At 39.3% G+C, this 18,151-nt stretch overlaps 1 protein-coding gene across 1 annotated transcript; it reads left to right on the top strand.

Annotated features, from left to right (window-relative positions):
- Positions 1-8,664: 8,664 nt before the first annotated feature.
- LOC138859596 (uncharacterized) lies at positions 8,665-18,151 on the top strand (the record flags this gene model as incomplete). Its single annotated transcript, XM_070115336.1, is given in 9 exon segments — positions 8,665-8,828; positions 9,607-9,712; positions 10,985-11,102; positions 11,796-11,948; positions 12,577-12,803; positions 14,010-14,174; positions 14,977-15,106; positions 16,521-16,702; positions 18,100-18,151. Coding segments are annotated over 9 exon segments (1,159 nt in total), but the record flags the coding sequence as incomplete, so codon positions are not given.

The following is an 18,151-nucleotide window of genomic DNA, read 5'->3' as shown; positions in this document are numbered from 1 at the left end:
ATATATATATATATATATATATATATATATATATATAATACAGCAATAAAATTCATCAAAAGTGACCTCGAGCTTTTCTTATTATTTCCAAGCGGAATAATCTTCAACAGAGGAAAATTTGCATAAAAAAAACAATTTCAAGACAGTCCTTATACGTTTGTCAATAGAAAATAGCTGTAAAATACAAGAAACGACTTGATTAACCTTTGACAATCAATAATAATAATATTATTTTTTTTTTTCTATCATATTCGATCCAGAATTATCTTTAAATTTGTTCATAATTCGGTTTAAGTTTTAGGACAAGTATGTAAGTGATCCGCGCGAGTAAGAAACTGTCTTTTAAACAACAAAGCAATTTTACTCAAATTTGAAGATAACTCTGGATCGAATATGACAAAAAAAGAAAAAAAAAGAAAAAATAGAAAACAACCCTTTCACCTTTCTTTATCTCACCCTACCTCTCTTGTCACTCTGCTGAACAAACCTCAGTCTACCCTTAAAATCTCCCTTAAATTAATCCCCGAAAAACTCACTGTCTTCCCTTAAAATCTCCCTTAAATTAATCCCCGAAAAACTCACTGTCTTCCCTTAAAATCTCCCTTAAATGAATCCCCGAAAAACTCACTGTCTTCCCTTAAAATCTCCCTTAAATGAATCCCCGAAAAACTCACTGTCTTCCCTTAAAATCTCCCTTAAATTAATCCCCGAAAAACTCACTGTCTTCCCTTAAAATCTCCCTTAAATTAATTCCCGAAAAACTCACTGTCTACCCTTAAAATCTCCCTTAAATTAATCCCCGAATAACTCACTGTCTTCCCTTAAAATCTCCCTTAAATTAATCCCCGAAAAACTCACTGTCTACCCTTAAAATCTCCCTTAAATTAATCCCCGAAAAACTCACTGTCTACCCTTAAAATCTCCCTTAAATTAATCCCCGAAAAACTCACTGTCTTCCCTTAAAATCTCCCTTAAATGAATCCCCGAAAAACTCACTGTCTTCCCTTAAAATCTCCCTTAAATTAATCCCCGAAAAACTCACTGTCTTCCCTTAAAATCTCCCTTAAATTAATCCCGGAAAAACTCACTGTCTACCCTTAAAATCTCCCTTAAATTAATCCCCGAATAACTCACTGTCTTCCCTTAAAATCTCCCTTAAATGAATCCCCGAAAAACTCACTGTCTTCCCTTAAAATCTCCCTTAAATGAATCCCCGAAAAACTCACTGTCTTCCCTTAAAATCTCCCTTAAATTAATCCCCGAAAAACTCACTGTCTTCCCTTAAAATCTCCCTTAAATTAATTCCCGAAAAACTCACTGTCTACCCTTAAAATCTCCCTTAAATTAATCCCCGAATAACTCACTGTCTTCCCTTAAAATCTCCCTTAAATTAATCCCCGAAAAACTCACTGTCTACCCTTAAAATCTCCCTTAGATTAATCCCCGAAAAACTCACTGTCTACCCTTAAAATCTCCCTTAAATTAATCCCCGAAAAACTCACTGTCTTCCCTTAAAATCTCCCTTAAATGAATCCCCGAAAAACTCACTGTCTTCCCTTAAAATCTCCCTTAAATTAATCCCCGAAAAACTCACTGTCTTCCCTTAAAATCTCCCTTAAATTAATCCCGGAAAAACTCACTGTCTTCCCTTAAAATCTCCCTTAAATTAATCCCCGAAAAACTCACTGTCTTCCCTTAAAATCTCCCTTAAATGAATCCCCGAAAAACTCACTGTCTTCCCTTAAAATCTCCCTTAAATGAATCCCCGAAAAACTCACTGTCTTCCCTTAAAATCTCCCTTAAATTAATCCCCGAAAAACTCACTGTCTTCCCTTAAAATCTCCCTTAAATTAATTCCCGAAAAACTCACTGTCTACCCTTAAAATCTCCCTTAAATTAATCCCCGAATAACTCACTGTCTTCCCTTAAAATCTCCCTTAAATTAATCCCCGAAAAACTCACTGTCTACCCTTAAAATCTCCCTTAAATTAATCCCCGAAAAACTCACTGTCTACCCTTAAAATCTCCCTTAAATTAATCCCCGAAAAACTCACTGTCTTCCCTTAAAATCTCCCTTAAATGAATCCCCGAAAAACTCACTGTCTTCCCTTAAAATCTCCCTTAAATTAATCCCCGAAAAACTCACTGTCTTCCCTTAAAATCTCCCTTAAATTAATCCCGGAAAAACTCACTGTCTTCCCTTAAAATCTCCCTTAAATTAATCCCCGAAAAACTCACTGTCTTCCCTTAAAATCTCCCTTAAATGAATCCCCGAAAAACTCACTGTCTTCCCTTAAAATCTCCCTTAAATTAATCCCCGAAAAACTCACTGTCTTCCCTTAAAATCTCCCTTAAATTAATCCCGGAAAAACTCACTGTCTTCCCTTAAAATCTCCCTTAAATTAATCCCCGAAAAACTCACTGTCTATCCTTAAAATCTCCCTTAAATTAATCCCCGAAAAACTCACTGTCTTCCCTTAAAATCTCCCTTAAATGAATCCCCGAAAAACTCACTGTCTTCCCTTAAAATCTCCCTTAAATTAATCCCCAAAAAACTCACTGTCTTCCCTTAAAATCTCCCTTAAATTAATCCCCCCAAAACTCACTGTCTTCCCTTAAAATCTCCCTTAAAATAATCTCCGAAAAACTCAATGTCTTCCCTTAAAATCTCCCTTAAATTAGTCCCCAAAAAACTCACTGTCTTCCCTTAAAATCTCCCTTAAATTAATCCCCGAAAAAACTCACTGTCTTCCCTTAAAATCTCCCTTAAATTAATCCCCGAAAAACTCACTGTCTTACCTTAAAATCTCCCTTAAATGAATCCCCGAAAAACTCACTGTCTTCCCTTAAAATCTCCCTTAAATTAATCCCCGAAAAACTCACTGTCTTCCCTTAAAATCTCCCTTAAATTAATCCCCGAAAAACTCACTGTCTTCCCTTAAAATCTCCCTTAAATTAATCCCCGAAAAACTCACTGTCTTCCCTTAAAATCTCCCTTCAATTAATCCCCGAAAAACTCACTGTCTTCCCTTAAAATCTCCCTTAAATTAATCCCCGAAAAACTCACTGTCTTCCCTTAAAATCTCCCTTAAATTAATCCCCGAAAAACTCACTGTCTTCCCTTAAAATCTCCCTTAAATTAATCCCCGAAAAACTCACTGTCTTCCCTTAAAATCTCCCTTCAATTAATCCCCGAAAAACTCACTGTCTTCCCTTAAAATCTCCCTTAAATTAATCCCCGAAAAACTCACTGTCTTCCCTTAAAATCTCCCTTCAATTAATCCCCGAAAAACTCACTGTCTTCCCTTAAAATCTCCCTTAAATTAATCCCCGAAAAACTCACTGTCTTCCCTTAAAATCTCCCTTAAATTAATCCCCCCAAAACTCACTGTCTTCCCTTAAAATCTCCCTTAAATTAATCCCCCCAAAACTCACTGACATACCTTAAAATCTCCCTTAAATTAATCCCCCCAAAACTCACTGTCTTCCCTTAAAATCTCCCTTAAATTAATCCCCCAAAACTCACTGTCTTCCCTTAAAATCTCCCTTAAATTAATCCCCGAAAAACTCACGGTCTTCCCTTAAAATCTCCCTTAAATTAATCCCCGAAAAACTCACTGTCTTCCCTTAAAATCTCCCTTAAATTAATCCCCGAAAAACTCACTGTCTTCCCTTAAAATCTCCCTTAAATGAATCCCCGAAAAACTCACTGTCTACCCTTAAAATCTCCCTTAAATTAATCCCTGAAAAACTCAGTCTTCCCTTAAAATCTCCCTTAAATTAATCCCCGAAAAACTCACTGTCTTCCCTTAAAATCTCCCTTAAATAAATCCCCCCAAAACTCACTGTCTTCCCTTAAAATCTCCCTTAAATTAATCCCCCCAAAACTCACTGTCTTCCCTTAAAATCTCCCTTAAATTAATCCCCGAAAAACTCACGGTCTTCCCTTAAAATCTCCCTTAAATGAATCCCCGAAAAACTCACTGTCTTCCCTTAAAATCTCCCTTAAAATGATCCCCGAAAAACTCACTGTCTTCCCTTAAAATCTCCCTTAAATTAATCCCCGAAAAACTCACTGTCTTCCCTTAAAATCTCCCTTAAATTAATCCCCGAAAAACTCACTGTCTTCCCTTAAAATCTCCCTTAAATTAATCCCCGAAAAACTCACTGTCTTCCCTTAAAATCTCCCTTAAATTAATCCCCCAAAACTCACTGTCTTCCCTTAAAATCTCCCTTAAATTAATCCCCGAAAAACTCACTGTCTTCCCTTAAAATCTCCCTTAAATTAATCCCCGAAAAACTCACAGTCTTCCCTTAAAATCTCCCTTAAATTAATCCCCGAAAAACTCACTGTCTTCCCTTAAAATCTCCCTTAAATTAATCCCCGAAAAACTCACTGTCTTCCCTTAAAATCTCCCTTAAATTAATCCCCGAAAAACTCACTGTCTTCCCTTAAAATCTCCCTTAAATTAATCCCCCCAAAACTCACTGTCTTCCCTTAAAATCTCCCTTAAATTAATCCCCCAAAACTCACTGTCTTCCCTTAAAATCTCCCTTAAATTAATCCCCGAAAAACTCACTGTCTACCCTTAAAATCTCCCTTAAATGAATCCCCGAAAAACTCACTGTCTATCCTTAAAATCTCCCTTAAATTAATCCCCGAAAAACTCACTGTCTTCCCTTAAAATCTCCCTTAAATGAATCCCCGAAAAACTCACTGTCTACCCTTAAAATCTCCCTTAAATGAATCCCCGAAAAACTCACTGTCTTCCCTTAAAATCTCCCTTAAATGAATCCCCGAAAAACTCACTGTCTTCCCTTAAAATCTCCCTTAAAGTAATCCCCGAAAAACTCACTGTCTTCCCTTAAAATCTCCCTTAAATGAATCCCCGAAAAACTCACTGTTTTCCCTTAAAATCTCCCTTAAATTAATCCCCCCAAAACTCACTGTCTTCCCTTAAAATCTCCCTTAAATTAATTCCCGAAAAACTCACTGTCTTCCCTTAAAATCTCCCTTAAATGAATCCCCGAAAAACTCACTGTCTTCCCTTAAAATCTCCCTTAAATTAATCCCCGAAAAACTCACTGTCTTCCCTTAAAATCTCCCTTAAATTAATTCCCGAAAAACTCACTGTCTACCCTTAAAATCTCCCTTAAATTAATCCCCGAAAAACTCACTGTCTTCCCTTAAAATCTCCCTTAAATTAATCCCCCCAAAACTCACTGTCTTCCCTTAAAATCTCCCTTAAATGAATCCCCCCAAAACTCACTGTCTTCCCTTAAAATCTCCCTTAAATTAATCCCCCCAAAACTCAATGTCTTCCCTTAAAACCTCCCTTAAATTAATCCCCGAAAAACTCACGGTCTTCCCTTAAAATCTCCCTTCAATTAATCCCCGAAAAACTCACTGTCTTCCCTTAAAATCTCCCTTAAATTAATCCCCCCAAAACTCACTGTCTTCCCTTAAAATCTCCCTTAAATAAATCCCCGAAAAACTCACTGTCTTCCCTTAAAATCTCCCTTAAATGAATCCCCGAAAAACTCACTGTCTTCCCTTAAAATCTCCCTTAAATGAATCCCCGAAAAACTCACTGTCTTCCCTTAAAATCTCCCTTAAATGAATCCCCGAAAAACTCACTGTCTTCCCTTAAAATCTCCCTTAAAGGAATCCCCGAAAAACTCACTGTCTTCCCTTAAAATCTCCCTTAAATTAATCCCCGAAAAACTCACTGTCTTCCCTTAAAATCTCCCTTAAATTAATCCCCGAAAAACTCACTGTCTTCCCTTAAAATCTCCCTTAAAATAATCCCCGAAAAACTCACTGTCTTCCCTTAAAATCTCCCTTAAATGAATCCCCGAAAAACTTACTGTCTTCCCTTAAAATCTCCCTTAAATTTTAATCCCCCCAAAACTCAATGTCTTCCCTTAAAATCTCCCTTAAATGAATCCCCGAAAAACTCACTGTCTTCCCTTAAAATCTCCCTTAAATTTTAATCCCCCCAAAACTCAATGTCTTCCCTTAAAATCTCCCTTAAATGAATCCCCGAAAAACTCACTGTCTTCCCTTAAAATCTCCCTTAAATTTTAATCCCCCCAAAACTCAATGTCTTCCCTTAAAATCTCCCTTAAATGAATCCCCGAAAAACTCACTGTCTTCCCTTAAAATCTCCCTTAAATGAATCCCCAAAAAACTCACGGTCTTCCCTTAAAATCTCCCTTAAATTAATCCCCCCAAAACTCACTGTCTTCCCTTAAAATCTCCCTTAAATGAATCCCCGAAAAACTCACTGTCTTCCCTTAAAATCTCCCTTAAATGAATCCCCGAAAAACTCACTGTCTTCCCTTAAAATCTCCCTTAAATTAATCCCCGAAAAACTCACCGTCTTCCCTTAAAATCTCCCTTAAATTAATCCCCCCAAAACTCACTGTCTTCCCTTAAAATCTCCCTTAAATTAATCCCCGAAAAACTCACTGTCTTCCCTTAAAATCTCCCTTAAATTAATCCCCGAAAAACTCACTGTCTTCCCTTAAAATCTCCCTTAAATTAATCCCCCCAAAACTCACTGTCTTCCCTTAAAATCTCCCTTAAATTAATTTCAGAAAAACTCACTGTCTTCCCTTAAAATCTCCCTTAAATGAATCCCCGAAAAACTCACTGTCTTCCCTTAAAATCTCCCTTAAATGAATCCCCGAAAAACTCACTGTCTTCCCTTAAAATCTCCCTTAAATTAATCCCCGAAAAACTCACCGTCTTCCCTTAAAATCTCCCTTAAATTAATCCCCCCAAAACTCACTGTCTTCCCTTAAAATCTCCCTTAAATTAATCCCCGAAAAACTCACTGTCTTCCCTTAAAATCTCCCTTAAATGAATCCCCGAAAAAACTCACTGTCTACCCTTAAAATCTCCCTTAAAATAATCCCCGAAAAACTCACTGTCTTCCCTTCAAATCTCCCTTAAATTAATCCCCCCAAAACTCACTGTCTACCCTTAAAATCTCCCTTAAGTGAATCCCCGAAAAACTCACTGTCTTCCCTTAAAATCTCCCTTAAATGAATCCTCCCAAAACTCACTGTCTTCCCTTAAAATCTCCCTTAAATGAATCCCCAAAAAACTCACGGTCTTCCCTTAAAATCTCCCTTAAATTAATCCCCCCAAAACTCACTGTCTTCCCTTAAAATCTCCCTTAAATGAATCCCCCGAAAACCTACTTTTCCCTTTAAAATCTCCCTTAAATTAACTCAAAACTCACTGTCTCCCTTAAATCTCCCCTTAATAACCCCGAAAAACTCCCCTGTCTTCCTTAAAATCTCCCTTAAATTAATCCCAAAAACTCAGTCTTCCCTTAAAATCTCCTTAAATTAACCCCGAAAACTCACTGTCTTCTTAAAATCTCCTTTAAAAAAATCCCGAAAACTCACTGTCTTTCCCTTAAAATTCCTAAAATAAATCGAAAAACTCACGTCTTCCTTAAAATCTCCTTAAAAACTCGAAAACTCACTGTCACCCTTAAAATCTCCTTAAATTAATCCCTAAAAACTCAGTCTTCCCTTAAAATCTCCCTAAATTAATCCCCGAAAAAATTTTACTGTCTCCCTCGCATCCCCAGAACAAGCATTTCCATCTATATTTCTATCTATATCCACTTCATCTGTCTCTAAATTCCTTCTTTTCACTCTTCTTTTCACTCCTTCGTCGCCTCCTCTCCCTCGCATCCCCAGAACAAGCATTTCCATCTATATTTCTATCTATATCCACTTCACCTGTCTCTAAATTCCTTCTTTTCACTCCTTCGTCGCCTTCCTCTCCCTCGCATCCCCAGAACAAGCATTTCTATCTCTATGTTTATCTATATCCTCTTCACCTGTCTCTAAATCCCTTCTTTTCACTCCTTCGTCGCCTTCCTCTCCTTCGCATCCCCAGAACAAGCATTTCCATCTATATTTCTATCTATATCCACTTCACCTGTCTCTAAATTCCTTCTTTTCACTCCTTCGTCGCCTTCCTCTCCCTCGCATCCCCAGAACAAGCATTTCCATCTATATTTCTATCTATATCCACTTCACCTGTCTCTAAATTCCTTCTTTTCACTCTTCTTTTCACTCCTTCGTCGCCTTCCTCTCCCTCGCATCCCCAGAACAAGCATTTCCATCTATATTTCTATCTATATCCACTTCACCTGTCTCTAAATTCCTTCTTTTCACTCTTCTTTTCACTCCTTCGTCGCCTTCCTCTCCCTCGCATCCCCAGAACAAGCATTTCCATCTATATTTCTATCTATATCCTCTTCACCTGTCTCTAAATTCCTTCTTTTCACTCTTCTTTTCACTCCTTCGTCGCCTCCTCTCCCTCGCATCCCCAGAACAAGCATTTCTATCTATATTTCTATCTATATCCACTTCACCTGTCTCTAAATTCCTTCTTTTCACTCTTCTTTTCACTCCTTCGTCGCCTTCCTCTCCCTCGCATCCCCAGAACAAGCATTTCTATCTATATCCACTTCATCTGTCTCTAAATTCCTTCTTTTATCTCTTCTTTTCACTCCTTCGTCGCCTCCTCTCCCTCGCATCCCCATAACAAGCATTTCCATCTATATTTCTATCTATATCCTCTTCACCTGTCTCTAAATCCCTTCTTTTCACTCTTCTCTTCGCTCCTTCATCGCCTCCCTCTCCCTCGTCAGGTGCGGGTGGCCCCTGTGCGGCCCCGAGTGCGAGACACGCGGCTACCACCCCCTGGAGTGCACCGCTTACCAGGCCGCCAAGTACAAGCCCAATCTCAAGGACTTCGGGGACGACCAGTTCATGTACGAGTCGATGCTGCCTCTGAGGTACGTGGTTTGGGTTCAGGAATGTAGAATTTGTTCAGGAATAAAGAATTTGTTTTGTTTTGTTTATGTGTCGTATCGTTGTAGGGGTTTATGGCGAGAGATGTATTGTGTTATATTTAGAATTAAATTGTATAAAGAATTATAGCAAGGAATGTATGGTGTTATATCGAGAATTAAATTATGTAAAGAATCATAGCAAGAACTATATAGTGTTATAGCGAGAATTATATTATGTAAAGAATCATAGCAAGAACTATATAGTGTTATAGCGAGAATTATATTATGTAAAGAATCATAGCAAGAACTATATAGTGTTATAGCGAGAATTATATTATGTAAAGAATCATAGCAAGAACTATATAGTGTTATATCGAGAATTAAATATGTAAAGAATTATATCAAGAACTGTATCGTGCTATGTCGTGAATCAGACTATACGAAAAATTATATCAAGAATGTAATCATATTGAATCAAGAATCCATATCATATATCAACAATTATACGATATTGTATCCACAATTAGATCAAATACCAAAAATGGAATAATCATATCAAGAATTGTATCATACATCAAGAACTGAATCATTAGATTCAGAATGAATGCCAATAAGAAAAAGAAAATAAATAGATATCCAAGATAAGAAAAAAAAAGAAAAAAGAAAATGAATGAATATCCAAAATAAGAAAATAAGAAAAAAAGAAAATAAATATATATCCGAAATCAAACATTAACACACCTTCTCTCTCCTCAACCCCCCTCCCCCCCCTCCAAAAAAGGTGCTTCTTCCTCCAAAATTTCGAGAAGGACAAATGGGAGACCTTGATGGCGATGGAGGCCCACAACGACCTGAGACGCGGCACCGAACTGTGGGAGAGGGAACAGGTAAGGCAAAGGGAGGGGAGGGGAAGGAGGGGACGGGGAGGGGAGGGGGAGGAAGGGAAGGGAGGGGAGGGGAAGGGGAGGGGAGGGGAGGGGCGGGGAGGGGGGGGAGGGAAAGGGGGGAGGGAGGGAGGGATAGGGAGGGAAGGGGAGGGGAGGGAAGGGAGGGGAGGGGTGGGGAGGGAAGGGGGGGGAGGGGAGGGGGAGGGAGGGGGAGGGGGAGGGGAGGGGGAGGGGAGGGGAGGGGGGAGGGAGGGGGAGGGAGGGGAGGGAAGGGAGGGGAGGGGAGGAATTCGGGAGGGGAGGGGGAGGGGAGGGGAGGGGAGGGGGAGGGAAGGGAGGGGGAGGGGAGGAATCGGGAGGGGAAGGGAGGGGAGAGGAGGGGAGGGAGGGGAGGGGAGGAAGGAGGGAGTGGGTAGGACAGATTTTAATTATATTCACTAATCATCCAATTTTGTTTTAACAGACCAACATCTAAATTAAAAGAAAAATTAAACGATTAGATAATTAACAATTAGATAATCAAATCAAAAACTAAATCTAAAAGCAAATCGAATTCCTCAACTCTGAATCAAATTAAACGACTCAGATCCAAATTGATTTAAAGTCACTAATCACCCAATCTTTCTCAACAGATTGATTAAAAGCCGCCAATCACCCAATCTTTCTCAACAGATTGATATAAAGTCGCTAACCACCCAATCTTTCTCAACAGATTGATTTAAAGTCGTTAATCACCCAATCTTTCTCAACAGATTGATTTAAAGTCGCCAATCACCCAATCTTTCTCAACAGATTGATTTAAAGTCGCCAATCACCCAATCTTTCTCAACAGATTGATTTAAAGTCGCCAATCACCCAATCTTTCTCAACAGATTGATTTAAAGTCGCCAATCACCCAATCTTTCTCAACAGATTGATTTAAAGTCGCTAATCACCCAATCTTTCTCAACAGATTGATTTAAAGTCGCCAATCACCCAATCTTTCTCAACAGATTGATTTAAAGTCGCCAATCACCCAATCTTTCTCAACAGATTGATTTAAAGTCGCCAATCACCCAATCTTTCTCAACAGATTGATTTAAAGTCGCCAATCACCCAATCTTTCTCAACAGATTGATTTAAAGTCGCCAATCACCCAATCTTTCTCAACAGATTGATTTAAAGTCGCCAATCACCCAATCTTTCTCAACAGATTGATTTAAAGTCGCTAATCACCCAATCTTTCTCAACAGATTGATTTAAAGTCGCTAATCACCCAATCTTTCCCAACAGACCAACGTCGTCGACTTCATCCGCAACAAAATCAAGGTGGACGTCGACGAGGACACCCTCCACACCATCACGGGCATCCTGGACGTCAACTGCCACGAGGTCAGAAGTAACATACCCGGTGAGTCGCGGTGAGGGGGGTTCTCTTTTCTTTCTTTCTCTTTGTTTCTTTTACTTTCTCTGTTTGTTTGTTTTTCTTTCGTCCTTTCTCGTTTTCTTTCTTTTATTTCTTTCTGGTTTTCTTTCTCTCTCGTTTTCTTTCTTTTTTTCTTTCGTTCCTCTCTCTCTTTCTCTCTCTCTCTCTTTTTCTCTCTCTCTCTCTCCCTCTCTCTCTCTCTCTCTCTCTCTCTCTCTTCTCTCTCTCCTCTCTCTCTTCTCTCTTCCTCTCTCTCTCTTTCTCTCTCTCCTCTCTCTCTCTTTCTTTCTATTTTCTTTGTTTGTTTGTTTCTTTCTTTTTTGTTTCTTGCTCTCCCGTTTTCTTTCTTCCTTTTTTTTTTCTTTCTTTCGTTCTTTCTCTCTTTCTCTCTCGTTTTCTTTCTTTCTTCTTTTCACTTTTTTTCTTCCGTTCTTTCTCTTTCTCTTTCTCTCTCGTTTTCTTTCTACTTTCTTTTTTCATTCTTTCTCTCTCGTTTTCTTTCTTTCTTGTTTTCGTTTTCTTTTTTTCTTTTAGTTTTTTTGTTTTCGTTTTTTTTCTTTCTTTCTTTTTTCTTTATTATTTTTTTTACCCATTTTATTCATTCAATCCATTCCATTCATTCATAAAAGCCACCAAGGTACCAACACCACCTCCCTTGATACCCGACCTTCTTCGCAGGTACCAAGGACCAGTATCGAGTGCGTGGCATCTACCCTCTGTGCGCCATGATGTCTCACTTCTGCTCGTGCAATACCCACCACACACTCATGGATGACATGACGATGGTGGTGATTGCGTCTAGGCCTATCAAGAAGGGGGAACAGATGACTGGTGAGTAGGCCTATAGATGGGTTTGTGTTTTGGTTTGTGGATGGTGTATAGGCCTGTGGGTTGGTGGGTTATTTGTTTTGTTTTTTTTTAATGTGGGAAAGATTATTTTTCTTTTTATTATTATTATGGTTGGATGCCATTTCTTGTGTATTGTTTTTTTTTTTTTGTGATATTGTTGGTTTCATATACCCCTGTCCCTTCTGAAAGTCTGTGCACACACACGCATGCACAAACACACAAAAAAAACACACACAAGACACACACACACACAAACACACACTCACACAAGACACACACACACACGCACAACCCCCAACCTCACAGAACCACAACCTAAACACACACCAAAAGCATCCCCACCCAACACCTATACTCATCTCTCTCTCTCTCTCTCTCTCTCTTTCCCTCTCTCTCCTCCCTCCCTCCCTTCTCCCTGCTCCCTCCCTCTCTCCCTCCTCCTTCTGACCTCCCTCCCTCCCTCCCTCTCCCTCTCACTTCCCTCTCTCCATCCTCCCTCCCTCTCCCCTCCTTTCTCACCCCCTCCTCCCTCCCTCCTCCCTCCCACCTCCCTCCTCCCTCTCCCCCTCCCTCTCTCCATCCTCCCTCTCACCTCCCTTCTCCCCCACAGCCTCCTACACGCACCTCCTCTCCGCCACGACCGAGCGACGGAAGCACCTCAAATACGGCAAGTTCTTCGACTGCGTGTGCGACCGCTGTTCCGACGCGACTGAGCTGGGCACCTACTTCGGGGCTCTCAGGTGCTCCCAGGCCGGATGCGGGGGGAATATCCTGTGCTCTAATCCGACGCAGGTGGATAACGACGCCCCCTGGAGGTGTGACGAGTGCCAGTATGAGGTGAGCGGGATAGGAGGGGGTAGAAATGAGGGGGGGAATGTTAGTTTTAGGGGGTGGGGGGTCAGATTTTCTTTTTCTTTATGTTTTTGTTATGATTTTTTAGATGTATTTTCTTTTAATTGTTATTGTTTTTTATTGTTGTTTATTTTGTTTTGTTTTCTCTACTTTATTATTATTTTCTTATTCTTATTCTTCTCTATTTTGTTTGTCTTTCTTTTTTCTGTTTTCCTTTTCTATCTCTCTTTTGTCACAATTAAAGGAATTTCTTCTCTCTCTATCTATCTTTTCTTCCTTTTTTATATAGATTTTTTCTGTTTTCATTCTTTACTTTCTAGTGATTTTTTTCCATTTGAAATTTCTCAAAATTAGGTGTCTCTTTAAAAGGATCAAATTCATGTATCTATTTTCTTTGAATTTTATGTCTTTCCATCTCCATTTCCCCCCAAAAGAGATCCCTATCTTTATTTTTCGTATCTTCTGCCCATCTCTCGTTCTATTTTCCATCGCCCCATCATTCCCTCATCAAGACGGAAGGTAAAAACGTCTCAGGTTTCATTATTCTCAATCTATCTATCTATTTCTCATCGCTCCATCCCCCCCCCCATCCCTCATCAGGATAAAAGCCTCTTATATCGTATCTTCAATTTATCTCTCGATCAACTTCCCATCACATTTTTCCCCATCAAACTGAAAGGTAAAATCGGTTGAACTTTCGCATTTCTTGTCTCTATGGCCATCTATTTCACACTTCCTCATTTTTTCCCCATCATTCCTCCCTCATTAAGGTAAAAGCGGATCAATTTCCCATCACCCCATCTTCACACCCCCCTTCCCCATCAATTAAGAGGTAAAACCGTCTCGAGTTTCATATTTTTTGCCCATATCTTCATGTATTTCCCAATGCCCCATCCTTTCCCTTCCCTTCGCTCGGAGAAATGCACAACTTCCCCATTCTTCCCTGTCCATCTCGGAACTATTTCCCATTGCCTCATCTTTCCCATCATCTCTCTCTCTGTCTTTCTCCCTTTCTTTCTCTCTCTCTCTCTCTCTTTCTCTCTCTCTCCTACCCCTCCCTCCCTCTCTCGTTCTCTTTTTCTCTCTCCCTCCCTCCCCCCCCTCTCTCTCTCTCTCTCCCTTTCTCATTCCTCACCCATCACTCTGACCTCTTCCCCACCGCCCCATCATTCCCCATCTCTCCCCCTCCAGGTCAAGGCGGCGACGGTCGAGCGCCTCAACAAGGTCGTGGCGTACGAGCTGCAGGAGACGAGAGACGAGAACATCGCCGCCCTCGAGAACATCTTCAGGAAGTACCAGTTCATCCTGCATCCTCAGCACTTCCACATGATCGGGATCAAGCACTCTCTGTCGCAGGTAATGGCTTTATCTATTATATATATATATATATATATATATATATATATATATATATATATATATATATATATATATATATATATATATATATATATATGTATATGTATTTTTTTCCATATATAGTATCTATTTATCAAATATATGTATATATTATATATATATATATATATACACATACATATATATATATACGTGTGTGTGTGTGTGTGTGTGTGTGTGTGTGTGTGTGTGTGTGTGTGTGTGTGTGTGTGTGTGTGTGTGTGTGTGTGCAGCTTTCAAATATCGGTTTTGTCATCAGGATCTGTTTATCAAATGCAATATTTATTTGTCAATTGTATATACAGAATATCTATTTATCAGATGCATATACCGTATTCATTTATCAGTTGTATAAATAGAATATATATTCACCAACTATATATATATATATATATATATATATATATATATATATATATATATATATATACAATGTCCATTCAACAGATTTTGATGCAGTATTATGTCAACCGGTTTGTTAGAAGTGTGCAAGGCCCGACCCAATGAATATTCCTTAAGCAGACGTTCATAAATACCTATCTATCAATCTAGACAGGAATATCTACCGGACAGATAGATAGATAAATGTATATGTAACAGACAAACAGACAGATATGTATTTATTTCTGTGTGTATGCGCATGTCCGTATAAATGAACGTTTATCGGGTCGGGTTTCGAACATTTCTAACAAACCGGCCATATTTATCGACCCAACCACCACCCGCTATTTTCCACGCTTCAACCGAACCCTCCACGCAGGTCATCGGGCGCGTCGACGGTTACCTGCTGCCGGAGTTGACGGAGGCTCAGCTGTCTCGGAAGATCGCCTGCTGCCGCGATCTGCTCAAGGTGCTCGACGTGCTGGATCCGGGCATCTCAAGGCTCAGGGGTACGTTGGGAGCTCATTTGATTCATTCGTTTGGGAGCTGATTTGGTTCATGCGTTTGGGAGCTGATTTGATTAATACGTTTGGGAGCTCGTTTGATTAATACGTTTGGGAGCTGATTTGATTGATTCTTTGGGAGCTCATTTGATTCATTTGCTTGGGAGCTGATTTGGTTCATGCGTTTGGGAGCTCGTTTGATTCATTCGTTTGGAAGTTCGTTTGATTAATGCGTTTGGGAGCTCGTTTGATTAATGCATTTGGGACCATTTTTTTCCTTTTCTATCGAAGGTTTAAATAGTTTTTAAAAACTTTATATATATAGACACGATAAAAAGATACAAAGCTAAGTTAAGTAGTAGTATTTCATCATTATTATCATTATTTTATCCATTTGTTTGATTCATTCGTTTGGGAGCTCGTTTGATCAATTCATGGGGAGCTCAATTAAAGCCCGTACTTTTAAACCTTAAGCCCATGCTGGCGATCGCCTGGCGATACTGAGCTAGGCGATCATCTGAGTGAGGTTGGCCTTACTTTAAGACCCAATGCTCGCCAAGGTGGGCGATCGCCAGGCCTGGCGAACGAAAAGGATCGCCAGCGCTAACATCTTGCATTCCTGCTCAATCTAGCGCTTCGACGACGGAAAAAAATGCGGGAAACGCAAATTCGTTTACATCTGCAGTGCACAGCATCACCATGGCAACCAGCATCAAAGTTTGTCGGTCCTCTCCTATATCCATTTGGATAAAGAAAAAAAAAGTCATTCGGGACCTCATAAAGGACTATATAGAGGCCGTGTTAATTCCTAACCTAACCCTACCTTACCTTACCTTACTCTATCTTACCAAACCTTACCTTACGAAAGCTTAATTATTAACCTCGGAAGAAGACGATAATGTAATCTCCATGATATTCGTTCGTTGATAATCCGTTGGTAAATCCTGAGTAATGAATTTGTCGGTGATTCTTGGTAAGTAATTAGTTGATAATATGTTGACAATTCTTGCTAATGAGTTAGTAAGCAGTTTGCCGGTAAATCTTGATAATTCAACTTAGTGGTACGTTAGTTTAAGTATGCAGGGATTACTATTAATCTAAGTAATTGGGAATTCTGAGGACTTTAACCGGTTGGTGATTTTTTGGTATATTTTGGAATCTTCAACCCCCCCCCCCCACCACCACCACCACCTCCGAAATCTTCACCACCACCTCCCCCCCCCTTCCACCACCACCTACGGCATCCTCCCCCCCCCCCCACCACCACCTACGGCATCCTCACCCCCCCACCACCACCTCCCCCCCCACCACCACCACCTCCCCCCCCACCCCCCACCACCCCTGCACCCTCCCCCACCATCCACCCCACCACCACCACCACCTCCGAAATCTTCACCCCCTCCTTCCTTCCTCCTTCCAGGCCTCACCTTATACGAGCTCCACGCCCCCCTCCTGATCACGGCCAACCGGGCCTTCCAGGAGACCACCCTCAGGAAGTCCGAATTCCTGGAGAAGTTGCACGAGGCCGAAGGGTACTTGGAGAAGACGGTGTACTGCCTGCAGTTCGAACCCAACTCCTCGGTGGAGGGACAGATCTGCAAGGTGGGTTTGTTTGTTTGTTTGTTTTTCTATCATTATATTTTTCTTTTTTTATTTATCATCATTTTCTTCTTCTTTTTTTTTGGGGGGGGGGCAGATCTGCAAGGTGGGTATGGTTTATTATTATTTTTTTTATCATTATTTTTTTTCTTTTTTTTCATTAATTTTGATTTATCTTTCTTTTCTTTTTTTAATTTGGGAGGAGGGGGCATATCTGCAATGTGGGGTTGATTTATTTCTATTTATCTTTTTTTTTTGGAGGGGTGGGGGTGGGGAGGAGTGGGGACAGATCTGCAAGGTGAGGTTTCTTAATTTTTTTTTCTATCATTATCATATATCTTTTTTATTATTTCTATTGATCATTATTATTACTTTTGGGGGGAGTGGGGACAGATCTACAAGGTGGGGTTCTTAATTTTTTTTCATTATTTTTTTCTTTTTTGATTTATTTCTATTGATCATCATTATTATTTTTTAATTCATTTTTATGGGGGTAGAGGGACAGATCTGTAAGGTGGGTTTAGTTTATCTTTATTAAGCAATGTTTATTCATTTATTTATTTATTTATTTATTATTTATTTTTGGGGGGAGAGAGATGGGCTTGATGTATTTTTGTTTATCATTATTATTACATATATATATATATTTTTTTTTTTTTTGGGGGGGGGGGGGGTGGAGGCAGATCTGCAAGGTGGGTTTTATTCATTTTTATTTATCATTTTTTATTGGGGGGAGTGGTTGGGTTGAGGGGGGGGGGGTAGCGTGAATGGAGGGGGTTGATAGGGAGGGTTATTTTCTTTCTGATTTTATCTATTTTTCATTGTTTGGGTTAAGGTTATTAGCTTTATTGTTGTTGACATTATTATTATGATGATAATAATAATTATTATTAATATTATTATTGTTAGTACTCTTATTGTCGGTATTATTTTTATCCTTATTATTATCATCATCATTATTATTGTTATTATTATTGTAGGTATTATTACTATTATTATTATCATTATTACTATTATTATTATTATTATTATTACTATTATTACTGTTATTATAATCATTATCATTACTATCATTATTAATATTATTATTAATATTATCAGTGTCACCATTATTATCATCAGTGTTATTTCATTATCATTCATTATTATGATTATTATTATTATTTCATTGTTACTATTACTATTATTGTTGTTATTCTTAGTATTTTATCATTATCATTATTGATATTATCAGTAGTAGTAGTAATAATAGCATTTCATCATTATCTTTATTATTATCACCATCATTATCACCATTATGGTTATTATTCCCATTCACATCATAATAATTACAAACCATTCCCCCATCCACATACCCCTTCTAACCCCCCCCTCACCCCTTGCTACCCCCCTCCCCCCAGATCGCCCGAGGGTCCCTGGCTGAGCTGAAGACGTGGATCCAGACAGTCAAGG

The sequence above is a fragment of the Penaeus vannamei genome, chromosome 37 (assembly GCF_042767895.1).
Source record: "Penaeus vannamei isolate JL-2024 chromosome 37, ASM4276789v1, whole genome shotgun sequence".
NCBI lineage: Eukaryota > Metazoa > Arthropoda > Malacostraca > Decapoda > Penaeidae > Penaeus > Penaeus vannamei.
The sequence above is the reverse complement of the archived record's forward strand: the minus strand, read 5'-3'. Positions and strand labels throughout refer to the sequence as shown.